Below are 27,688 nucleotides of genomic sequence, written 5' to 3'. Positions count from 1 at the left end.
TTTCTTATGTGACCAGTCCACTTCTATTTTGGACCATATGTCTTGATGATGATTTCTTTTATGTTGCTTTTTTTTTTGTACATTGAAACAACCCAAAGGAAGATAAGTAAATAAAGCATATTTTAATGAAATAAGGGGCAAAACTGAGAAATCAGGTGTTAAGAAAGACTTCACAGAGGAGTTGGCACCTGAACTGAGGCTTAAAAGAAGAGGGTTTCAAGAGGCAGAGGATTAGTTTGTGAGAATGGGTGGACATGGAATATCAATTTGGAAACACAGCTAGTTATCCTAACTGGATGTAATATAGAGTGCAAATGGGGGGAGCATTACACCAGAAGAACTTTAATAACAGGGCTATCATGTCAGCCTTGCAAATAGTTGCAAACCATTATAGAAAGTTAAAATTGGACTAGTTCTGAACTAAAGTACTGAAAGTATTTACCTACTTTTCCATAACCATTATTTTTTGTCATTCGCGATTCTTTTCACAATACATTTTGCCATTCACAAGAACTTGAAACTGTTAGTGAATTTTGTTGTATCAGCTGCTTATTTTCCCTGGAGAAACTGATAGGTAATTTGGTATTACTCTGGCATCATGTTCCAACTGAACTCTGGGTGTGTTTAATATTCTATAAGATTAAAGCTTAAATCTCTCATGGAGTTCTTATTTGACTTCTTGACCAATTTAATTGGTATCATCCATACAGCCTTAAGCCTGCAGTCATGGATTCTGTAAAAGATACCACACGTTCAAGGCACACTTTGGTTCACTCTTTACTCAAAAGCATTTAGTTTATAAAACCAGCCTCCAGTGTTTTCTTTTACTTGACCAAATGGAGCATGAATTAGTTCAAATCATAAATCACTTAATTAAAATGGCATAGCATGATAATATTTAGTAAGGAATGTAGGATTTTCATGATAGTTTAGTTACTCTTGAGAAATAGAAATTTTTTTGCTCTGCTCTTCAGGTATACCGAGAATCTTGATTTGTGAAGGACCAAAACAATTCAGGGTGCTTTCTCAGGGGCATAATTTACCTGAGGGCAAAGCCTCCTGCTGCTGCATCTTCTAGGGAGACACTATACTGGCATGGTCTAGATCAGAGGGCTAACACTTGGAGTTCAGCCGCTCAAAATGTAATTGGTCAATGTTTTAATAAAAGGAATGAAAATAGAGATAATGTTAATATGGGCCAGCAGGGATCTATTTCTGTTTGAGTTTGATACCTCTTGTCTAATCTTGCATGAAAGGAAAGTTATACTAGTACCACATCTTGCGACCAGATACACCAATTACTCTTTCTGCTGTGTCCTAATCCCATTGGATAGTAGGTGCAGTAGCTATTTAGTTTATAAATAGAACACCTAGTTCTTTTTTTTTTAATCCTTCACTCAATTCCACTGCTGAATATATTATGCCTTAAGGAGGTAAAAGACACAAAAAAGGCCCCACATATATGTGCAATTAGAAATCTTGTACCTTTGAACTATATAGTTCAAGATTTCTAATTGCTCATATATGTAAATATTTGTAGAACTACTTTTTATGGTAGAAAAAACTAGAAATAAGTGAGTCCCCTTTAATGATGAAACAATGGCTGCACAAGTCATAGAAATTGTACAATGTGAAGCAATATGAGGAATTCAGGGCACTATGGAAAGACTTAATAACTGATGGCAAGAATAATTATAATAATGTAAATGAAAACACAAAAAGGCAATTGGACTATAAGTATAATGGCCTATATTGATTCCAGAGAATGGATACACCTTCCTATGAGAGAGAAATGAAGGAATATAGGTATAGAATGTTGCATATGCTCTCAGACATATTACTGTATTCATTAGTTTTCCTTTATTGTTTTTCTTTATTGCAAGTAAAGTTTCATTGGGAAGGAATTCTATCCAGAAACTACTTTGATATAAACATAAAAGGTGTCAGTAAAACTTAAAACCTATCCTAAGAATTCCTTTCCTTGCACATCCATGCACAGCCTCCAAGACATGATATTTGGGATCTTGATCTAGACAATAAGTTCTCTGATGCTAAGTGCACTATGGGAGATATAGTTCAGAATCTTTGCCTATCCAGACACAAATCTTTTATATACAGAAGCTGTGACCTTCAACAAAAAGGTAGGATAAGAAGAAGGTAGTGAGTCTATTGACTTCCAAAGATTATTTGATAAAATACCAATCTATTCATCTAGATTTCAGAGAATAAAATACTATTGTGTGCCTTGATACATAGTAAAGCACAGTGAAGAAACCAGAATCAGATCAGGCAAAGTCATATAGAAATAAAGTTTCAAAATATACAATATATATGTGCTTTACTAAGAAGCACAGCAGTGGGTGTTGAGATAGTTCTAGATAGATTAGGAGACAAAGGCTCATAGTTGCAAACTGATATTAGGGCCGTGAACCAGAAGACAATCATCAGGTACACTGATTGGAAAGACTACCAGAAATATATCATGCTCCAAAAGTGATCATCATTAATAAGATCATCTTCAAGCCTAAAATATGAAGATACACATGCAGAGGAACAAACAGATCATGCCTTCCCTTGATCTTCCCAAAGCAGTGGGTTTTGATTTAACTCTTAGTTCTCTTTTTCCATTGGAGAATATTAAGCTAATAGGTTTTTATTCATAATTAAAACTAAAGCTGGAATTTTCATCATCTTTTTTATGTACTTTGGAAGCTATTCTTGATAACTTCTTGTATGTATGGATGTGAAATTTTATATATGCTCACATAGGTGAATATATAGATATAATTTCATTTATATATATATATGTATATATATATCTGTGAGTCCTTGAATATAATGCTTATAACTTAATAACAAAATAAATGCAACAAAGTATACCATTTACATAGGAGTTAAACATACAAATTAAATGAGGTGCATTTTTATAAAACACTAGTTTCTATTTAATGAATTTTCAGTCATGGATACTCAGTATTTTTCCAAAATTGGTTAATGATCAGTAACTAGATTTGAAGACATTTTATTTATAAAGTGAAAACAAAATTTGTAGAAATGGTCCTTACTAATTAATTCCTTATATTTGTACAATGCTTTCTATTTTTAAAAATATTTTTATTTGATCTTCACAACATCCTGGGGAAACAGGGCAGACATTATTTTACAGATGAGAACATTGAGATATAGAGAATTTACTTAATGATGTTATACTGTTAATAGCAGATCCAGGATGGGAACTCAGCTTTCCTGATGCATGGTATATTCCTCTTCGTATTATTCTTTGTTGTCTCTTTTTTACTTTTATCTTATTACTTACTACATAAAGAATTGTCAGCTCTGTGTAGTACTTTTGCTTGTATGTTTTTTCTGGCACTTACTGCATTCTGTCTTATATATTTATTTCTTTAAATGTTTTATTTCCCCTACTAGATTTTAAGTTCCTTGAGGGCAGGGGCCGTGACTGCTTCATTTTTCTGTACTCTAAAGCACCTTGAATAACAGGGACTGTTATTTTTGTTTTTGTATCCCCAGTGCCTGGGACATAGTAGGTGCTTAATAAATGTTAATTGACATATATTGATTGAATAGTGTCTTGCATGTAATAGGCACTCAGTAAATGTTTTTAAATTTACATTTTTATTAAATCAAATGCACATAACTTAATTTGTATTATAGCAAACATTTTGAGAAAAAAACATCCTTTAATACTGTAAAATGTGGAATCATGTGTGTGTGGATTAAAGTGTATGTAGTTATAAAAATGTTTCCATCTATTTAAGCTATTTTTGAAAATTGTGGACTTTAAAATGTTTTTAAACATGGATTGTTCTGTCTAAACAATTTTTGTTGAATTTAATGTTGTTTTAATATCTTAAATATTTAAAACATTTCCTACAGGAGAAAATTAAGAGAATACAGCAAATCAGAATGGAAAAAGAACTTCGAGCCCAACAAATTCTAGAGGTAGAACCTTCAGATTTAATACAATAAAGAACTTATACTTTTCAAAGTTTTTATGAATAAATAAAAGATACAAAGTTCATGTTGTTTATATTCAATAGGAAAGTCCCTTAGTTACTCACCTCAAATCTACTTATTTGTTAAAAAATACCACTATTAAATCTGTTCATCTGATTTTTAGGGAGCACAGAAATAATTAAAAGTAATTAACTTGAAGTTTGAGATGGGTTGTTATAGTCAGTCACACTGACAATAGCAAAAACTGACAGTTGACAGAGAACGAGGAAAAGGGACATTTTTTAAAAAACATATACAAGGACTCAAAAGGGATAGCATTTTAGGGGTCATTTAATTTAAGGGGGAATAAAACCCAAGATGGCCCAAACAACTATACCTGCTTTAAGGACCTCACTATCCTACATCAGAGTTCCTATTTGATGTTTATAATATTAAGTCAGAGCCCATAAGAATAGGTTATGTGATACATACTAGCCTCCTTTTGGGGTGGAAAGGAGAGCATATAATGCATTTAAAAGAGATTTCCTTCTAAGATTATTAAAATAAAACAAGTTATAATATCAAAAGGGATAAACACTAAACTTTCCAAAGAAATTGACTATTTTAGAAAGATCCATTTTCCCAAGTGTCCCAATTTGTAGTATATATTGTAATTTAGAAATATCAGTTGAGTCCATGTTTTTCTAATTCTATGGTCTAAATGTACTTCTATTTTAGCAATCATTTTTCAAATAGTGATGCATTGAAAGTAGTGGATATTTTAAAATTTTAATTTGTAGCTTTTTGGTTGACATAATTCTGATAACCAAAACTTCATTTTCAAAGAAATTTAGCAGTTTCTATAATATGTAAATTTTAAAAAATAATTTAACCTTATTTGGGGTATAGAAAAATTGTAAATTATGTTTTCAGTTTCTAATTTCTAATCTATAATTCTATAGATATTTAAAAATATATCAAATGGATAATGCTAAGTATTTAAGTCCAAATAAATGGAAATAGAATGATATCAACACACATGTATAAAGTTCTTTAAGCCTTACAAAGTGCTTTATGTACATTATGTAGCTTATTTTAAATATTAAAAATAATCATAAACTAGTTTAAAAACTTTTCATCTTGACTAGATAAGTTGAAAACATTGTGAATTTAGAAATGTAAGAATTTTTGGTGTATTTTAAGATAGATCCAGATAAAAGAAATGTACTTTTTAACATAAAGGAACCAAGATTTTTTTTTTCATGTGGTACTTCCTTTTCTGATAACTACAACAAGAGGTTACATTTATATAGTGCCTTAAGGTTTGCAAAGTGCTTTATGTAAATTACCTCACTGGAGATTTCAGCCTTCCCCAAAACTCAATACCTGATTCTTGAACTTCATTAGAAACAGTAATCACTTGGTAATCATGGGGTTGCCTCTCTAGACTTCATAAGGCTGGTCTTCAGAAGGTAGCCATTGTGTGGCTGGCCCATCTTTAAAGTCTCCCAAATTTAGTGAGTCATGCCAGAGCTTTTACCCCACTCACATGGTCTTGGAGACCACCAGATTGTTTTTGTGCCACAATAAGATGTCAAGCAAGGGATTTTACTGGAAGAAACACATTTTACATGTGCAAATTCTAAATTACAAGTTTACCTAGATCTTTCTAATGTATATCGGGGAAGAAATCTGTTCTAGTATCATGTGTCATGTATTGTTTTGCACCTTGTGAGGCATATAGCTTCCTTTCAATTCTGAGATTATTTTCAAGTTATAGTGGTGCTGTTGCATGACTTTGAGACCTGTTTTGCATGCACAGGCTAAAAAGAAAAAGAAGGAAGAAGCGGCAAATGCCAAATTATTGGAGGCCGAGAAACGAATAAAGGTTAGTTTAGCTGAGCATCAGAGTTTTTATTTTTTGAAAAATAAAAACCATGTGATTGTCTATGATGTCAATTTATGAGAATTATAGTACCCCAAATTCTCTGAAAATGTTTAGCAAAGCTATAATGTGTGAATTATATGTATGTTTCTGCTTATAGTAACATAAATGTATTTGTCCTACATGCTTTGTCTGATGCTTGGTTTGAGCAAAAGTAGACTTTTATTTTTAATATAAATTGATATATAAAACCTGCAAACAGTTTTATTTGAGCAAAGTGCCTCCCCAGTTTCATTTTCTTTGTTGCATTGTGTGTTATAATCTGTTCCTTTCCTGTCTTGCTTTCCCCTTACTAATTAGTATTCTTTATGGCCTAATGACCAACAATAGTCTTTTTTACTTATTTAAAAACAAAAGAAAAAAAAACCAATGTGACTCCACAGGGTAACAGGAAAAATCCCGAGATAGAGTTAGGTTGCCCAGGTTCAAATCAGGGCTCTTACAGTCACTAGATATGGGCCTATGGACACAATCATTTAATCGTTCTAAGCCTAACCTTTCTCATATGTAAAAAGAACATATCTAATCACTAAAGTATTACCTATCTCCCAGAGTTGTTGTGATAGTGCTTTGTAAACCTTAAAGCACTATATAAATGTGAGTTTTTAATATTTCTTTGACAGTGCACCTACCCATTCATAACAGCAGTTACTATTAGGAATATTAATACCTACAGATATTAGGGCCTCTTGTTTTTATTTGCCTGGTGAGTTGTAGGTGTCAGATAGAAACAGTTGCCTATAGGACATGCTATGTAAAGTCAATTTGTAGGTCCCACAAAATTATGCTTCTAGGTGCTAGCCAGAAGCTAATCAGAGAAGGGAAGAAATGATAGTTCTACTAATTGAGGCTAAGTAACATTCAAGTTTATATATGCATACTTACTATCAACCTATATATTGTGGTCACTATCACTAGAGGGAAGTGAATTGTCTTACCTTTCTCCTCTTAAATATTTATCTCTCAGGCTGTTTCCTTTATGTCACTCCTTTATCCTCCCTCCCCTCCTTTAACCTAATTTCAACTCAATAAAAAATTTTAGGAACATGAGATTGCAGGCCACAATATAACTTACCCTGGCATCTGGAAAGTAGAGTAGAATGGCTTTGGCATCACAGAACCTGGGTTCCACTCACTATTCTTCTTACTTGTGTCCCCTTGGCCAAATCACTATCTCTTCAGATATCAATTTCCTCACCTTCTAGCCCTATATCCAGTGATCCTCTGTGTGTCTCATTTTAAATAGGTAAATCCTTGAAAGTCTTTTAGTATTGGTATATTTAAGGATCAAAATAAATGCTGCTAATTACATTTGTTTTGATTTTAGTCTGTCAAAGAGTAAAAGAGCCCTCAACATTTTCAATAGACACAAGATTTCAATTGTGGTCCCTAACAGGCGTGTTTCCCTTATCACCTTACTAAGAATATACTTGCTACATACAACCCATATCATATAACCTGCCATTCTGGGGAGAAAGGTAGTATGGAGTGGGAGGAGAGAACATGAATTGTAAAATGTCTGAAAACAATTAACAAATATTAATTGTATTTATGTGTAATCTGGAAAAACATTTCTTTAAAAGAATATACCTGCTACGTCATTTCTGCCAAAGAATTAGCTGACTATGGGATGTCCTGACATTCTAGCAAGTTCCTTCAGTAAAAATGCTATTGAGGATTGCTGTTGGGACATTTTATCTTAATATGGGTAATTAGGACCATTCTTGAAACTTTGGTTGGATCATAGAATTTTTATTCAGTTGAGAGAAGTCAAACCTAAATCATACTTCTTTCAGTATTTTCTAAATCTTCTGGGTAACTTTTGCATAGGTTAACTCCCAACTCCTTTTTTTCTTCTTTTTAAGGAAAAAGAAATGAGAAGACAACAAGCCGTTCTTTTGAAGCATCAGGTCTGTATCTGTGCAGTTAGCCCAATCATTGCAAATGCTAATTTTAACTACTTCTTGAGCTATTTGGGGAAAATCTTCAAAATATTTTCTTTTTTTAAATTTCTGATAAGTTTCTTGCTTAAGTTTTTTTTCTTTATCTTACAGTGTATTGCCTGCTTTGGTATTGGGGTCTTTTGGGGATTATAAAGTGGTTTTATGACTTTGTGATTTCTGTTTCATAATGTTGTGCCAACTCTTTCTACCAGGAGTTGGAGAGGCATAGACTAGATATGGTATGGGTATGTTTATTTTTGTACATCTAACACCGCATTGTGATTTGGTTGTGATATGGTTGTCATAGCAATGCATAAAGTGTAGCACTGGCTGCTGTCATATTACATACTGCTGCATGGCTTTACAGCACAGTGCATTGCATACATCTGCTTGTCTGTCTATAAAGAAAGTATGACTTGTCTCAAACGTTTATAAATTGAATCCATTTATGAGGCTGCTTATGAGAAATCTATATTACTGATGTCACTATATAAGTTGGACCACTTGTAAAATTAGGTATTCAATTACCATGAACTCTATTCTCCCATCATCCTAGATGCAAAACTGCCATTAAAAGCAATGGGAATTTTGGATACAGTTTGATGGGAGGTTATGAAATTTACATTGCTTCTAAAACCTAACTTTGCAGATAAATTTGTTTAGCTAAAATATAGGAAATAAATCCCTTCTGTGGGAAGGGAATTTAAATTTTTGGATAAATTTTTGGATTAGCTAATATTTTGATTTGAAAAAAAAAAACAGACTTTCAAATTACCCTGGGGCAAACTTCATTTTAACATTTTATTATGTGTAGCTCAGGTTCCACTTAATAATTACTAAGAGAGCCCCTGGTGCAGCATTTGTCACCTTATGTAGTGCACCAAGGGACAGACATCAGTAAATAGGAAAATCCTCTTCCATTCATGTTTGTGTATAAACTGTGACTAGTGTAATTAAATTGCTATAAAAACAGAGAAAATACAGCATTCTAATTTGTTGGTGCCTTATTGGCTTTACAAATTAGATTTTGCTACTCAAAGAAAATTATCATCTTTCTAAAACCACAAAATTGAAATGATTACATATCAACTTATATCTGCTCTCAAAAATGACCAGAAGTCAAGCCTTCTGTTTAATTGGCTATATGTAAGTACCTGCAGGCTTTCAAATAGCAGATGTAAGGTAACTGACCTGTTCCAGCCAACCATTATGCTTTTCATTCTGCCAGCTTTGGAAGGAGCATCACAACTGACCATAAGTAAATCCTGTATGCTTATGTTTTACACTGTCTCCATGTTCATTGCTTTACCTTTTTGCTTTTGATTGTTCTTGTATTTGCTTTCTAAACCTGAACTAAAACATGCACAGACTTGGCCATTCTTGTCTTCTATTTAGTATTTACCATGACTTGTCTATTAATGCTAAACATGCTCTACCAAGTTTAAAATTACAAATCACATTGCTAACTGTGGTTGAGGTTTTTTCCTAATTTTATCTGCTCTAATAGGAGAGAGAGAGACGACGACAGCATATGATGCTTATGAAAGCTATGGAAGCTCGTAAAAAAGCTGAAGTAAGTGCCTATTTCTAGGGGGGAAATTCCTTTCAATTTAAGGTTATTTTTTCATCTATAAAATAAATGCTACATTGAAATCATGTTGTGCCTGATTTAACAGTTTCACAAGCATACTGAAAAGAAGATAGTAAATGAATTTGATCATACAAAAGGAATGGAAAGGCTTCCATGATTTAAATTTTTTTTTTTCCTGGCTCGTGTTTACATTTTTTGGGTAGAACTGTTATGATTCATTTGCATAAAAGTGAGCTGTTAACACCAATGGGTAGAATTTTGAATTGACAATATATATCCTAGTCTATTTTGGTGCTAGATGGTCTTCTGATATATCCATGATTAAAAAATTATGTAGCAGCTAGGTAATTCAGTGAATAGAGAGCCAGGCCTGGAGATGAGAGGACTTGGGTTCAAATGTGACCTCAGACAGTTCCTAGTTGTGTAATTCTAGGTAAGTTACTGAAACCCAATTGCCTAGCAGGACCACTCTTCTCCCTTGGAGCCTATACCTAGTATTGATTCTAAGACAGAAGGTAAGAGTTTTTGAAAGTTTACTTAGAATAAATTTTGCTATTAATAATAGAATAGCCCCAAAATAATTATGCTATATAAAATACCACGCAGAATAGGCATAGGTTAGAAAGTAGTTGATAAGAATGTTCTGTGACAAGGATAAACTGATAGGAGGAAGGTATTTAGGTCGTATGAAGCCTCACTTTTAAAGGAGCATTTATTAAATTTATTCTACCTATATACCTCTTCAGTTGGGGTAAATATAAAACAAACAATAACATATGTAAACAGACCTCCTATACTTAATTGCCTGGCAACTTAGAATACTTCATATCTGATATTTTCATTTTGAGTACTCATTATACTGATACAAACCACAATGTCCACACACTTTGTCATCACTGTGTGATTGGATCATCTGTTTTATGATTAAGCTTCTTGTAGTGCACTCTAAACCTTTTTTTGTTGTTCTTGTTGATTTTTTAAAAGTATGCCAGGGATATCAATATACTACCTAGATTGTCCATTAGCTTAAATTCTTAACATATGACTGGTTATATCTATAATGTTAATTTTTTATATTCAAGTCATTAGTTACAAGATTCAACCCACTAATGCTCAATGTGTATCTTTCTATTATACAGTTATTTATTATTTTAGTCTGCCCTTGTCGTGTTCCATAATTCACAGTAGGAGATTGCTAGAAGTATTTTTAATATGGGCTTTTGTAGCAGTTGTTTAACAGCAACAAAACCTCACAAAAGTTAATTAAATGTCATTAAATGCTTTTCAGAGTCATCAGTTCTGAATATCATCATTACTTATTTATGCCAGAAATAAAAATATAGGTAGCCTCCTACTACAAGTAACAAAGACGTGCTCACTGCTTTCTCAGGCTAACATTTCATGGTCTGTTGGGTCACATTTTCAAAATCACTGTTGTTGTTGTTTTTTTTTAATTATTTGCTTGACTAATGAGAACTCAGAACTTTCCTCCCAGATCTTTCTGTGATTAAGCAATGTACATAAAAATGCCTTGTAGCTGCCAACGTATTTTCAGTAAATGTGACTTTGGAACTGTTTTGCAGCCAAGTAAAAAAATACTATGCATATAAATTCATTAACTTAAAAAGCCTACTTTCACATCATTATGAGTCACTTTCCTTCCTACCTTACAATCATTTATATTGAGAGACCTAAGCCACTTGGTTAAATTGTGTAGAAAGCACAACTCAATTCCTGAGAACCATTTTCTACTTAAGTTGTTGCAGAAAATAAAAATGGAGTCATTCAACATTTATTAAATTATAACCTATTTGTTGATAGATGATTACTTGAGTGATAAACACAGCTCCTTCCTTTAGGAATTTTTAATCTACATTAAGATAGTAGAATGATGTATTAAGCTTAGTCAAAATTATGAAGCAGCATTTCCCTTTGATATGGGTTCAGCCTCTCCTTTCAATGTCCTTTTTTTTTTTGGTCTGAATTCTTTGTATTTATTTGCCCATTTCTGTCTTTCTGTGGTGGCTTCTCCCTGTGTTCAGGTGCCCATTATCCTTCTGTTCTCTATCCTCCTTCCTACCAAAACCTGCTGTGGAAAATTATCTGTCAAATTCATTGACAGGAATGTATTTACAGTCACAAGTACGTCACTACTTGACACTAATTATACTTATTTCTGTCCTCTGGGTCTCTTGACTTCCCAGGTGCTCAGAAGTGGGAGCTGAGGACTATATTTTATAGAGTTACATCACAAACTCCTCATTCTTTTTGATTCATAACACAAATGGTTTCAAGCATGATGTTAATACTGTCTTCATTTTGCCTGTACTCTACCACAAACAGGGATTATTTTCCAATGATTCACCCAGTGACAAAAGAATAGGAAAGTTTTAGGAGAGGGCTTGGTTGGGAGGAAGTGAAAACTACCTCTATCCAGATAAAGTTATATGCTGGTTCCTGGTCCTTAGATTACATATACTGCCCTGAGTACCATTTTGTTAATCAATGTTGCTTAACTTTAATGTTATTAATAATTTTTACCATAATACCATTGTAGTGTTCTCTGACCAGTTATCCATTTGTGATATTCCATGGAACCTTTTATCCCTTGTAATATTAGTTTACCTGACATGTTTTTGTGGAACCCCATACCCATGACTTTTTTCTTCCTCAATTCCTTCACTGTTTTTCCACCCCTTATCCCACACTAGCATTCCAATGGTAACAGTGAATGAAAAATACCATCTGTACTTTTAAATAATTAGATTTTGTGCAGCATTAATTTTCTGTGTGGGTAAAAAATGGACAAAGTTGATGTTGACTACTAAGTGGGCAGCTTTTTATTTCCTCACTTATCTGTACAATAGGATAATTTTTAGATTCACATTAAAACATCCTTTTAGGCAGTAAAAAAATATCCTTTGAACAAGGGTGAATTATAAAATAGAATAATGTGTTAAGGTAGTTGGCTATTTTGCTTATGTAAGTTTAAAATTTATTCAAGGTTTGTGTAAATTATTAGAATACTAACTTAAATTGTTAAAGCTATTTTGTGTTCATGAATTTCATTAGATTTAATGGAATATATCTACTCTGTGTAGGTATAGTAGTTGTCAATTTAGCTAAGTAAAAATAACCAAGATTGTCAGAACTTGTATGTCATGTAATTACTTATATTCACAGTAGTCCTTTTTGTAATACTTATGCTCTAAAAATAATTTCATTTTAGTTCAGTTATTCTCATAGAAGTTCCAAACAATTATAATTAATATGAGAAAAATAGTTAAGAATAAAAAATTCAAACAAAATTAGCTTGCTAAATCAAATCTATAATTTGCCCTAAATCTCAAATTTGTTGACAAGGAACAAAATTATTTGCAAAATTAATCACAAAATAACCTAGATTGTTTTTTCTTCAGATTATTGTTATGATCATGATCATTTTGGATAAGAATATAGGAAGACAAAATATATTATAAAAGAGTTTACTATGTTGAGTATGTTTGTACCTAAATTTATTTTCCATAAGATACTTAAAATTAAATACTATTCAACTCAGTTTTCTTTTTTGCTTTTTTCATTGTGCAATACTATGCCAACTTCTAAAACCTTGCTATCTTGAAAAGAGTGCTAAATTTAATATCAGAGGAATTAAAGTTGAATCCAGGATTAATTTTATTACCTGTGTGACTTTAGGCAAGTTAGTTAACTTCTCTAGGGCTTCAGTGTCTTCTTATTAAGATGAGGAGGTTGGACTTGGAAGATCCCTCCCAATTCTAAATCTATGATTCCATAGTCCATTTAGGGAAGAAAGCTTTCAGCTCCTGTTGAAGTATGAAAGCCATTCTTGCATACATTTAAACTTCCTCTGTTTGATTCACTCTGCCTAATGCCTTCTCCCCTAAGCTTGTCTTCAGTAAGAAATACCAGACCTCAGGCTAAATTGTATCTTGCCTTGACCCACACAATTCACCTTTGCCTTATTTCTTAGTCTTACTCCCAGTTTTCCTGTCCATGTTAAGCCATCTAGAATTAATTTGTTTGATCAGCTTTTCTAGCCTTTAATGTGAACATTTTTCTGTAAACCTGTCTTTATCTTCAAGAAATTTTTTACTAAGAGGGCATACATCATTATACTTAATTTAGATATACTTTAGATCTTGGTCCTATGCTCTATTCATTTTCTGCCTACATTGCTGCCCTTGTTGATATTAACTGCTCCCATGGGTCCAAGTATTATTTCATTCATGTGACTCCCAAATCGAGATATGCTGCTTTCTCTCATTAACTACCTGCTGTATTTCAGGTTTGGGATAATCTCATCCATATCTCAAACAGATTTCACTATCTCCCACCAATTCAACGCTTCCTTATAAACTTCCTGATTTCCACTAAGGGCATCAACACTCTTCCATTGACCTAGATTCAAAACCTTGGAGTCATCCTTGATTCTTCCTTTTCTTTTATACCCCTTAACCAATTTACCAAACCCTGCAGTTCCTCCTTCACAGTATTTCTCATATGGCTCCCCATCAATAGTACAAACATTATCAATTCTCAGCTGGATTACTGTACTACAATATTTTTGTAATTGGATTTCCCTTTTCTGTTCATGCCCTAAGCTAAGCAGAGCCTTGCCAAACTATGTTGAAGGTCTCTGTGAAGCAAAAATAAAGATGAAAAATAGTTTCTGTTGCTTATATTACCCAAATGGCTTACAAAACAATCTTCCTAAGGTACAGGCCTGAGCATGTCACTCTTTTTCTCAAAAGTCATCAATAGCTCCCCACTTCCTATAGAATAAAACACAAATTCCTCAGCTTGGCATTTAAAGCCTCTCCCTAATCTGCCTTTTACCAGCCTTCCCAGCCTAATTTCACGCTACTACTCTTCAGAGTTCCAGCTAAAATAGATTGCCATTCTCTGAACTATTGTTCTGCCTCCTATGATTAGAATTGAAAATCCTTCCTCATCTCTGCTTCTCAGAATTCTTGTCCTCCTTTAAGTTTCAGTTTAAGCTCTTTTTCCTCCAAAAACCTTTCTGACATAACTTCAATTATTAATACTCTGCCCCATCTCAATTTTCCATTCTATTTAAAGCTATAAATTTTCTCCTTGTTTTAGACTTTGAAGACACAAAACCTCTTTGTCACTATCAGGAATAATCAAAAGGCAACTCTTCTTCTTAACACCTGGCTGCCCTTTCCTCTAATGAATGAGTTCCCAGAACCCACTGATAGGTTCTTAGACTTCTGCAATCTTCCTGTCCAGTGTTTAGCACCATATCTGACACATGTATTTAATAAATATTTAATTGAATTGATTATTGTGAAGATATTAATTTCCCCCTCTTGGAAGCACCCTTGAAATAACATTTGAGATGGTAATCCCAATAGGAGACATATACTTTCTTATGAGGCTCAAGATAGAGACTTTGAGATCTTATTGAGACAAATTTGCATTAAGGATCTGTTCATTTATTTTACCTACTAAGAGTTTGATTTTCTTCTTTTTTAAAGGAAAAAAAAACCAAGGAACTCTAGTTTGTTGTGCATTTATTATGGGACTTCCAATTTCCTTGACAAGCAGTCTTTCCCATGGATTCCCAGTTTTTTAGAAGAGTTTCAGGATTCCATAGTTAAAATGGCACTGGATCTCCACACACAGACCAGAAGAGACATGGCAATAAATAGAATGTTGACTTCCAAACTCAGTATTACCATTATTTGTCCTCCATACTGCCTGTTATCAACTATTTAATGACTTGTACATAATTTTTCCCCAAGTTCACTCACAAAATCTAAGAGCCTTAATAGATCTGTAAGGCAATTTAGGCCAATTTATACCACTACCTGCAAAGAATTTTTTATAACCTTTATTTTATCACACTTTCTCTAAGACTTCTTTTTTTCCAGACCCAGTATCATCAGATTTTTCTATAACTTGTTCTCCAGACTTCTTACCATCCTAGCCTGGTTTTGGTGTGGTGCAGTAGAAAGAGTACTCTATTTGGAATCATAAAACTTGAGTTCAACTTGCAGTTTATCCAATTACAATCTGTATAGCTTTTAGCAAGTCATTTAGTCTTTCTAGGCCTCAGTTTATTTATAAAATGATGGGGTTGCATTCAATGAACTTTGAGGCCTTTTTCTGAGGCTAAATCTTGTGACAATCTTTTGGATAGACCCCAGATTGTCAGTCTCTTCCCAAAATGTTGTGCCCCAAATAATATGGTTATCAAGATAAGGCCCAGGACATTGTTGAATGCAGTGATATTAAAGTCCTTTTGTACACTGTTCTTCTCTCCATGTAACATAAAACCAAGTGGTTTGCAGCAATAATAATATGAAATACACTTAGGGACCATCCCATATTCAGAGCCATACCTTCTGGTCATTTGTCACTCATTTGAATTGAATTCACTGAGTATTAAATGACTACTACATGTCAGGCATTAAAACAAAACAGCTCCTGTTCTCAAGGAGCTTACATTCTCTTAGAGATGTTCACAAGTTTCTCAATATTTAATTGCTTTCTGAACCCCAGCTCAAAGGCCCTTCTGTGAGGAGCGAGGAACTACACAGAACACAATCATTACATTTATATAGTTCCTTTATCTCATTTTGGAGATGATAAATGAGAGCAGAGAAGTGAAGTCCTTTTTACATTTGTTGAATTCACATGGTTTCCTTTCACTATGAATTACGTGATAGTTAGCAAAGTTTGAGCTTTGTCTGAAGGTTTTTCACCCATTCATTACATTCATAAGATTTCTCTGATATTAGAAAGAGATGAGTAACAGATGTTTTATGTCAAAAAGATTTCTCTCCATTATGAGTTCTCTGAAGCCAGGGAGGCCTCTGTTAAGGCATGATGTCCCTACACACTTAACAGCTGCCTAGGGGTAAGACATTCTCTAAGGAAAAAAAAAGATATGGGCCTGCCTTGGTAAAGAAACCTGAAGAAATCCCTATGTTAATCACAAACCCCGATTCCCAGTCACTATTCTCTGTTTAGCTCTGTCCTGAGTGACACATGAAAACTAAATCACGCACTTTCTATAATCACAAGTAAAAAGAACACAAAATCAGGATGGGCACGTATTGACAGTACTACTATCTGCCTTCTGCTAATTGGAGCAGATTAAGTTAAGTGTACACAGAACTACTAATTTATTTTAACCTGAGCCATAAATAAGCTATCAAGAGAGAACTATTAGACTAACTCATACGTAATATTCCAGGTTAAATTTAGACAGTTGAGTGACCTAATATAAAATGTGTGACTCCGAATCTCTTTCCTTTCCATCCTTTAATCCAATTCAATTGAACAAAATTAAGTACCAGTGCCAGCGAAATTTATAAAGAGTATAATATCTAGTAGTAACTGATAAAATAGTCTAGATCCATGCTGTGAAAAGTTTTAAATGCAAAATGTTGATTGAATTTAACCTAGCAGTGATAAGGAGCTATTGAAGCTTCTTCAGCAAAAGACTATGTTTTTCATGTGTTTGTGTGAGTAGATATGTCGTGTAAAGGACAAATAACCCTTTTAACCTTTTTTGTTACTACCAAGTACCAATCAGTGCCTTAAATTTGTTGTTAAGGTAGTTGATACGGTATTGTCCAATTCTTCATGACCTCATGCACTTCCTGTCCATGGGGTTTTCTTGGCAGATACTGGAATGTTTTGCCATTTCCTTGTCCAGTTTTATGCAGGCAGAGGTTAAGTGATCACAAAAAGGTCACAAAACTTGTAGGTATCTGAGGTTAGATTTGAACTCTGGTTTTGCTGAATCTACTGTGCCACCTAGCTGTCCCAAATGCTTTAAATTGGTATCCCCAATTAACCTTAAATGCATCTCTTAAGACATTGGGACAATACTAGCAGCTATCTCTGAGCTAAGTGAGAGAAATATATTATTGAATTATATTTTATCTTCTCTAAATAGATTGTACCCAATTAGTATTTGAAATTTGTAAATATTATCCTTTTTTTCTTTCTTATGTGAAAATCATGTTAATAAGAAAATAAAGTCTCTTTGTTTCCATTGCCTTGTTGGGATAAGAAGTTAGGTCATTATTGTGTTTAAATATATCAGCAAACCTCAGTCTTAATTGTTATTTTCAGCATGTTGTAAAAATAGCTAATTATTTTCAGCAATGGGGAAAGAAGTTATGTGCTATCTTAGTGTTAGTCATGTGATTTGATATATGACTTTTCTCTTAATAATCCGTGAATACTCAGTGTTTTAAATAAATAGTTGTTGGAAAAGTGATAAGTCTAGAATCTCAATTTCGTCTCTTAAGACTGACAATTATGTCATGCACAGATTTGTAATCTCTTTACTCATGTAAACTGAGTAACAGACTAGAGTAATTGTAGTAGAGTTCTTTATGCCTCCCTAAGGCTGAATAAACAACAAAAGGTTGTTAAACATGCATCTCTCACAAAATGGCTATGTCAGCATTTTAGTAGACATAACCATAATCTGAAAGACTGTACTTGAGCTTACATGAAGCTATCTAATAAGCAGTTTGAAAATAGAGAGAAATTCACAACCCCCCAGTGATTAAAGGGATGAGAATATTATTTCATCATTCTGGATTTATAGTTCTTTCTTAGTGAAAATACAATGTTATGCTACACAGATATTTGTATGTAAGCAGATCGGCTTTTCATTGAGATGTATTCTGTAGATTTCAATTTTTATATATTATGATTCTTTCAGTTCAAAAGAAATTTAATTTGAAGTTACTTGATATAATAATCTTACTATAGTACTGAAAGATAAATTTATTTATGATTAAAAACCAAAAAAGTTTAACCTAATGAGATTTTTATAAGAATTTATATTTATATTTTTATTTCTTTTTTTTTTGCCTGTGAAAAACTGAGGAGGAAGATATCTTATAATTTATAACAATAAATATTTATCATGTTAATAAATTTAAAAAATGAAGACATTATTTTTACGAGTTAGCTCAGCCTGTTCAGTGCTAGGTAAATTCAAAATAATCAACATATACCCCTATTTTTCCTCTTTGTATCTGTCTTCTAGAAATAGTTTTTGTTTTATTATTCTCATTTTCACTTTTATTCTTCCTGTCGCCTGAGGTAATTCTGTGCCTCTTAAATTATATTTATGCCTTTTAAAATTAAGTACAAGTTGCTGTCATAAAAATGTATTCTCACTTCTAATTATACCCAGAACAAGCATGTAAAGCACCAATAGAATTATAAAATGCAAAAATGGAGGAACCATTGCAACATAGCCTCTTGAAAATCACCTTTCCCAAAATGTTCCTGTCCCCTAACTTGTAAGACATTATAATAATAGTTCAAAGCCCATCTGAGTTTTGTTGTCACATTTTTTTTTATTATTACAGCACTCTGGTACATAAGAGAAGGAAGCTTTTTACATACAACAACAATAATGATAATAGTAACAACTCATTTACTTACTTTAATGTTTATAGTTTCCCCACAATAACCCAGCAAACAAATTCTTGTTTTAATGATTACTTTCATTTAAGTTACTTTCATTGTTTCAATAAGCTTTTCATTGGACAAAAATAAATATTTATGTTTTTTATTTTCACATTATTTTGAACTCAGGGCATTTGATGCTCAAATTTACTATATATGTGTATGCATTTATATAGATAATAGATTTTTTTCTTATCATTACATATATTAGTAGATTTGAACACCAATTTTATCAGAAGAGTATTTAAACATAAGAATACTTTAAATTGTGTTCTTACAAATGTATGTATGAGTTAGAGAGAAAAAGCCTATAGTTATATTTGTGATTAGATTAACCAGAAACAGAGCAACCTTCAACATATCTGAAAAGTTACTACCCACCTTCTGCTTGAAGATCTCCAGAGAGGAGAAGGATGGTCTCGCCCTACAAAAGCAGCTCATTCCATTTTGCAACCATTCTCTTTGTCAAGAAGTTTGTCCCAAAAATTGATATTTAGGTTTTCTTTAAACCCATATGTTATCTCTAAGTCTATCTGTATTGTGCATGCATCTAGAATTGCTAAATGTGAAAACATTTGAAATGAGAATGCTAAGAATTTATTGAGGTCAGCCAAATTTCTAGCCCATAGCATAACCTAGCAACACCAATCCTACTCAGGAATAATAAACTCTATCAAAAATATTTTTACATCATAGACAATATATTGAGAGCAATTTGATATGGATAATTTCTAGTGATTGTCTGCCCTCTATTTTATCCCATAAGTTACATCTTTTGATGCTTTATTTATTTTATGTTTTGTTAAGAGTATTCTTTCTCAGTTATTCACTAATCCAAACTGACCTTAATGTCAAAATAGTCCACCTTTAAATCATAATCAATAGTATAATGTTAGGATAGAGTTAATGGAAAACTGGCTCTAGAATAAAGAAAAGGAGCATAATTACATAATTAAAAAAATAAGCCTAGTATAAATAACACAAGAACTTCACTTAATTTGACTTAGAAATTTATGACTTCTCCTGAAGCAGTGCTGCCACATTAGGATCTGCTTTTATGACAAAAATGAAATAATTTTGGTAATGAGATTATTCAAATACGTTTGAATGTAGGGCCTAAATACAAAAGAAAGACAATTTTTCTTTCGCACAACTGATCTTCCTAAGTTCAAATCTGGCTTCATGTGCTTAACTAATGATGCACCCCATGGCTAGTCACTTAACCCCATTTACCTCCCTTACCTCATCTGCAAAACAATTTGGAAGAGAAAATGACAAACCACTCCAGTTTCTTTGCCAAGAAACCCCCAAATGAGATCATAAAGAGTCAGACATGACTGGAAAGTGACTGAACAACAACAGCAAAAATAGTAGGTTTTATTTTCTTGGTAAATGTGTCCTTTTTTTCAGAATGGAAAACATTCAAAATATTAACTCTTCAGTCATATATGTAAATAGAATAAAATGACAATTCATGAAGCCATCTGTCACTGTTATATTTTACCTCAGTTTAAGTTATGTGGAATTTGATGACCATATCACTTAATCTACAAACACTTCAGTGCCTGCAGATTTAGTTAATTCCTGTCCCCACTTATAATGCCCACAAAATCATCCTTGAGATTTTGGGATTTTAGGGTCTTGTACTAGAATCAAAATCATCCTAGCACTTTTCCACAGTTTTCACTATTTTGGGAGGCTCCAAAGACAATTGTGGATTTCTTGTCACCAAGCTGGTGTGATGGTATTAATATATACCAGGCTTCTTTATCATCTCTTACTACCTGAAAATAAATGCTAGCCACTGATTAGTAATTAGTCAATTGATTCCAGTGGTTCTCCCTTGCCTCTAATCAAATCTTAACTCCTAATTATATTTTAAAGGCTCCTACACCACCCACAGTCCCACCAAACTATTCATCTCTATTCCTCACAAATAACATGCATATTTCCCATCTCTCTATACCTTGATACTTGTGGTCCCTTCTTTGGTTCTACTCTCCTCACCTCTCCCTCATAGAATCCCTTCATGTCCTTAAAATGCTACAAAAGCACTAACTTCTACATGAAGTCTTCCACAATCTGCCCCTACAAATTTATGCCCTCATTCCCAAACCTCTGTATGTATACTATATAATTATTTGCATTTATTATTTCCAAATAAATTCTATATAAATGTATATATTTGTTGTCTTTCCCATTAAACTTTAATCTTCTTTCAAGAAGGGATTATTTCTTTCTTTATACATATATCCCTAGCACCTAGCACTTAGTAGGTACCTAATAAAAATCTTGATGATAACTAACTCAATATTATTATTAGTCTCAAATTTTGTACATGACATCACTATGCCATTCGAAATTCTGAATGGAACTTACACAAAAGAAAATCTAGCCTAAATTCCTTGAGAATTATATATTTGACTTAATTGTTAGCTAAATGAGAGAAATCACCAGTGTGCTTTTCACTCGGTAACTTCATCTCCAGCCTCTGTGGGTACCACTCACATTTCAGGATATGTCCTATCCCCCATTCAAAAGTGCCCAGATTCAAGGTGTTCTGTGAGCTGGCTTCCATTCAGAACAATAGCTTCTGAGCCATGGATGGACTGACTTTTATTAATCAACCAGAGGATACAATTCAAAACAAAAGTATCCAATGAAATATGTTAGTAAGAAAGTAGCAATGAAATATTTCTCCCACAAGCCCTGAGATACATTCTCCCAGTAGTCAGAAGAGTAGATTTACCGAAGGAACATAACATTGAAGAGAACCCACATAAGGAACAGATGTGGCCAGGATATAAACACATTTTCTATCTGCTGGAAAGGTTCCTACCAGATGCATTATCTCTGATCAGTACATTATTTCTACCAGATGCTGCTGCTCTGGATACATGACCACTGCCAAGAACAATACATGTGATTGTGGAGATGCTTTCGATTTACAGTTTCTAGCTTTAGTTGAAGTCGTTGGATTCAGGTGGTTTTCCTCATGAGAACTCCCAGGAGGCTGTACTACGGTGGTGGGTTTTGGGGGTTTGATTTTTTATTTTTTCAGTGTATAGGTCTTCTTTCAAAAAGAAAAGCTCATACTTAAACTCTTTAGGCATTGGGGAAGAAAACTTTCTGTTTGGATTTTTTCCTCAAAGATTGTCCTGCCTATACTTTTCAGTTTTGGCTAACAGAGGATTCTATATCCAGAAAAAGTCTTCTCATCTTAAGCTTAGGTAAGGTACTCAGATCTTTTGAACATAACTCCTAGTTATGAGGCTAATGTTTTTAAGCTTAAATTTCATTTTTTAATTTCCCAGTCCTTAGGCTTCAGCCTTGGTTGCTGTTGCTTAGAATATATATTCCTTATGCATCCCATTTAAATCTTATATAAGTATTTTCTCTGTAGTCATCCACATAAAAGCTTAGTTTCCAAAGTAGCATGTACACAAGATGAATCCATTGGGGGGTCTTTACAAGGTTAAAACTTCTAATTATATTTCTTATCTAAAAATAGACTTCACTTATACTTGTTATTATTATGCAAAACATACTTCCATATTGTTCATTATTCATAAAGAATCAAAATTTCAAAATAAAACTATAAATACAGTGATATGAAAGACAGTATGCTTTGATTTACATCCATCTGACTCCAATAGTTCTTTCTCTGAAGTTTACTTATTAAATTACAGATTGACCTGGATTGCCTCATTTTACAGATAGATGATCACATGTGGTATTTGAGATAATAAGAAAAAAGCAGGAATTCTACCACTGAGTTTTAGAAATCAGTCACCAAGCATTTATAAAGCATTTACTATATACTGTTTATTTTGTTGCTCTCAGGGTGTTGAAATGTATTGTAATATTTGTGTATTCAGTTAAGTGGATATGTATATTATATTGTGTAGTCTTAACTACAGAATCAAGTATTCTAAAAAGAAACTGCAGATTGTGTAAGTAAAAGTGAACAAGGAGATGGAACTTCTCAAACTGTCTCCTTATAAGTCACCTTATAATGGAAAAGAAAAGGGGCTGTTTCCTCACATCTGTCTAGAAGTCTGTCCAAGAAAGTCATAATTACCCAGAATATTATTTCAAATGAGATTTTCATACATTGTCATTCATAAGGCACCTTCTGTATTGTGCTTTGAGATATTAGCTGATGATAGTGCTGAGCTATTACAGGTAGCATGGCTTCTAAAAACTATTGTTGATGAAAACAGTATGTGCCACCTCTAAAAACTCTCATATCTTCCTCCTTAAAAACTCTGGCCTTAGAATTTTCTAACCTGTTTAAAAACTCTCCAATGAAGAGTTTCTGTGGTTTTTTTAACCCATTTGTTGAAAATATAAAAATTTGGCACCTTCTAACTAGTTTGTAAAAAAAAGCTAATTATTTAGGAAGATGGAAATTTAAACAAAAATCTTTATATAATTTGTAGATGGAATTGAAAAATAAGTATAATAATTTTTAAGCTTTATATCTTTTCTACCTATGACAGTAATTCAAATAAATTTATAAAATAACTAAACTTAAAACTAGACTTTGAACTCATTTATCACACTGTTAAACCAAGATTTTCAAAACCAATGAAGTATAATCCTTTTACTCTAAAAAATAGTAATATTGTGATTTAATAATTTAGTGTTGGCTAAGGTTTTTTACAGTTGATAAATTTTTTAAAAATATTTAATCTCATGCTCTAACATCTTCTGTTTTATATTTTTAATTATATATAGTTCAGTTCAGTAATATATATATGTATATATATATTATACATATACAAATTGAGATGGGAGCTCAAAAAACTTTTTAAGGGGTAGTTGGACATAAAAGTTGGAACACCATTGGTGAAGAGGCTATTTTGTTAACAGTCACTGAGGTTTGGGGTTCTCCATTTCCTTAATTCTAAAAACTTTTTATCGGGGCTCTCCTGCAGATGATTGAGGGGAAGGAGCATACAGAACAACCTTAAACCCAAATTGGGTCAATGTTGTTATTTTCTCTTAGCCTCCCAAAACCACTCCCTTTATCATGTTTATGTGGCCAGCAAAGGCTAAGGTCTTTGGGAAGTTTTCAGTTCCTCTACACATTTGTAGTTTTAGGAATGAGAAATGTACTCCTTTCAAAATAGTGTTGAATTAGCAGCATCTTGTTAAATCATAAATACATGCTCGTTTGCATAGTTACATATTTCTATAAATGTTCACAACTCATATAAAAGAATTTGAAAAGTGACCAAGTTTTTTAGATGTGAATATATATATTAGGCTACCATGTAGTGCTCTGATAAGGAGCCACATAAAATCCTCCCTATTCTCAACGAGTTCTTTATCCATTACAAGCAATATTTCATGTGCTTAAGGATTGAAAAGGATTGCATTGCTAAAATCCACTTCTGAAAATGAAAAACTTGCGCTGATTCTCTGTGAGATCCTTAGTTTTAAGTATTAGTAACACTATCTGACTCTATTTATTTGACCTTGGGCAAGTCGATTAAACTCCCTCCACTTTTTTTCTCCAGTGGTGAAATGAGAGGGTTGGAATAAATAACCTCTAGGAGTCTTTCTGCCTCTAGAACCATGATCCTAGGTCTCAATTGACATTAGAATCCATCACATATTATGACAAATTCTGAACCTGAAATATACATAAATCCTGTTCCTATCACTGCCTAAATTCTCTAAGTTCATAATCAGTGCATATAATTCTTGAGTAGAAAATGTCCAACATGAAAGCTACTAGAAAAAAAATGTCCTGAAACAATATTTTGAGCATTTCTAGCACTGCAGATGAGTTGAAACAAAAATCTACGTTATACCAAACTTTCTCATGTTGTTCAGTCATGTTTTAGTCACATCTTACTCTTTGTGATCCAATTTGGATTTTTCTTGGTAAAGATAACAGCATGGCTTTCCATTTCCTTTGCCAGCTAATTTTACAGATGAGGAAACTGAGCCAAACAGGTTAAGTGACTTCCTGAGGATCACATAGCTAGTAAGTGTCTGAAAGTGTCTGAGTCCATATTTGAACTCATGAAGATGAGTCTTCCTGGCTCCAAGCCTGGCATTCTATCTACTATACCACCTAGCTTCTCATTTTAGCCTATCCCCGGAAAGGAAGAAGATGATGAATAGAAACAAAGAATTTAGGAAAATAAGCTAAATAGTAAGGATATATAATGAAGATCCTTGGGGGAGGGGAGTATCATTTGAGGAACACATATCCGAGTAAGAGAATAAGCAACAGAGTGTAACAGAAACTTCTGAGGTTTTTGCCTTTTTCCCTTCTCTTTTTTTCTCCCTTCTCTGGCAAAAATCAGAGACCAATCTTGTGCAGGGAGTGAGTCATTCAAAAATTTTGTTATTATGCCTCAACATTGTCTAGAGGTAATTCTGGATTCTGAAAGATTACTGACAGGTTCTATCATGCTAAAAAGTCACTATCTAATCAATTCAAGGTATAATATATAAAGTGTCTTATTCCAGCAATATGACTATGGCTGCTTTCTGAGGACCAAACTATTGAAGCACAAAGGTCAGAGCACTAGTAGTTTCATTCTTAAATACTTTGGCCATTTTAACTGATGAAATGAGGAAAAGTACAAAATGGATCTCAGGTCAATTTGGCTCCTTTCCATTTTAGTAGTGTTGTTAGCAAAGTAGCAGAAATCAGGGGTAGGGAGAACTGTGATTGACTCATTAGCTTAGTTTGGTGGTCCTCAAAATGTGTAATCTTTTCAAAATCCAATGAATGAACATATTACTGAAAGAATTGAATTCTGTTAATTTTGTTTGGGTTTTTTTGGCCATAAATGAATTCACAAAACAAAAAGAAGTTGTCAGTAATGGAAAAATGATTCACAGGAAATCAGTCATTTGGCGGTCAATTTTAATATGTATCCACAAGCAACAGGAAGCCTCATTTGAAGGGATGTTCAGTCATTGAATATTATAGTGCTTAAGATAAGAATTTGTAGAAAAACTCACCATGAAAATAATTGTACTTCATGTGGAAACATCTGATGAATAAAAGCGAGAAGGTACTGAAATTCTGTGAAGAAGCATACACTTTGATACTCAATATCTTCATTTCAAAATTTGGTTATGTGGAAGGATGGAGAAAATATGGTTTGGGAGCAAAAACCATAAGAAGTCAACCACTTGTAGACTACACAGAAGCTTTATGTCTATATACATGAATATTTTTTTCAAGAAGAGTATCAGGGGATACTGATTCTAGATGCTAGATACAACAAAGACAAAGTTGGCATAACCAAAAAATATAATTTATTATGTTGTGGTCAACAAAATGGGAGTCATTTCTAAATCAGATGTTGCCACCAAATTGTTAGTCAAAAGATCAGATTTAATACAAGATTAAAAGAAAATAAAAATAAGACAAAGGGTTGGCAAACAACTCTGATCTTACCTACTTAATAAGCTCTAGAGGAAGTGGCAAAGTAGATAGAACTCCTGGCTTGGAGTTAGGAAGATCTGAGTCCAACTTTGTCATCAGACTTTTACTAGCTATAGAACACTTGGCAAATTACTTGACATCTCTCTGTTTCAGTTTCCTTGGTTGTAAAATGGGGATACCAATAACACCTACCTAACAGAGTGAGGTGGATTCTTTTTAAAAGCATTGATTTGATATAGGAAAATCTTCAACATGTCTCCTATGCATATGCTAAAGCCATGCAAAATTCCATGAAAGGTCTAACAATGGAGATAACTTAAATCTTTTTATGACTAATATTAGGCAGAGCATAATACAAGGTCTCACCAAAGGTGATTATCACTGATCATAGAGGATGTTTGGCCTAAGATTCAAAAAGCAAAGGAATTCCATATATCCCTGTTTATGAATAACATTATGCTGACTAAATAAAAAATGGAATTTCCTCAAGCCCTTTTGCATAAGATCCATAGTCATTCAAATAGGTTTGGCTTTATCAACACAGGAAACAAGTAGATTAAAATGCTGGTTGTATAGATTATGATATTCAATTGAACCCATACAATTTGTCCATCAGTCCATCTATCTTGGAAAGCGTCTTCAAATAGATAATGAGCTGGGAGATAAGTGGCCTGAGTTGCCTTTGGGAAATTGAACAGTGATTTTAATAACCTCAAGCTTCTCCTTAAAACAAAGGTTCATCTTTTTTTAACACACACATTCTTCTGATAATGTACTGTGGCAGCAAGCCATAAAATAATGTAGTCTTTAGAGAATTAGAGTCAATGATCATCCAGAGGGCTGTGGAGAAATTCATAATGGAGTTGAGCAACTTGAAACACATTATATATGAGTAATTTAATCCAGGAGAAGGAGTTTGTGAAAAATTTATTAATTTTTCTGTAGGAAAAATGTATTTTTGAAAGTTAGGATGTTCATAGAGTGAGAGATAACCAGTAGACAAATCGATGTACAGCATTTGGTATTCATGCAGTATCAAGAGAAAAACTCCTAGCATTTTGGTTGAGCCTTGTGTAGTGAATTTGTGGTAGGATTTAGACTGAAGTCAAACTAGTTACCTAGGCAGCTACACGGCACAATGGATAGAGCACTTGATGTCAGGAAGACCTAAATTCAAATCACGTGACTATCTATGTGACCTGGAGCATATCACGTAACTCATATCTATACAATGTGAATGATAATAGCACCTACCTCGGGATTATTATGAGAACATTGCAAAATTTAAAGTGCTACATACATTATCTATCGTTACTATTTAACAGGATGATTTGTATGGGTGG

At 33.2% G+C, this 27,688-nt stretch overlaps 1 protein-coding gene across 32 annotated transcripts in view; it reads left to right on the top strand.

Annotated features, from left to right (window-relative positions):
- Nucleotides 1–27,688, top strand: part of BAZ2B (bromodomain adjacent to zinc finger domain 2B) — a 335,625-nt gene that overhangs the window by 261,583 nt on the left and 46,354 nt on the right. For 24 of the 32 annotated variants that reach the window (XM_056793926.1, XM_056793916.1, XM_056793915.1 and 21 more), the window contains 5 exons: nt 3,898–3,963; nt 5,780–5,845; nt 7,768–7,812; nt 8,058–8,084; nt 9,353–9,418. In XM_056793926.1, the coding sequence (XP_056649904.1) occupies nt 3,898–3,963; nt 5,780–5,845; nt 7,768–7,812; nt 8,058–8,084; nt 9,353–9,418 (270 nt within the window). The remainder of the gene's footprint in view (nt 1–3,897; nt 3,964–5,779; nt 5,846–7,767; nt 7,813–8,057; nt 8,085–9,352; nt 9,419–27,688) is intronic. The other 8 variants (XM_016433656.2, XM_001366402.4, XM_016433649.2 and 5 more) reach the window with 3 other exon arrangements.

This window comes from Monodelphis domestica, chromosome 4, assembly GCF_027887165.1.
Source record: "Monodelphis domestica isolate mMonDom1 chromosome 4, mMonDom1.pri, whole genome shotgun sequence".
Classification (NCBI taxonomy): Eukaryota; Metazoa; Chordata; class Mammalia; order Didelphimorphia; family Didelphidae; genus Monodelphis; species Monodelphis domestica.
The sequence above is the reverse complement of the archived record's forward strand: the minus strand, read 5'-3'. Positions and strand labels throughout refer to the sequence as shown.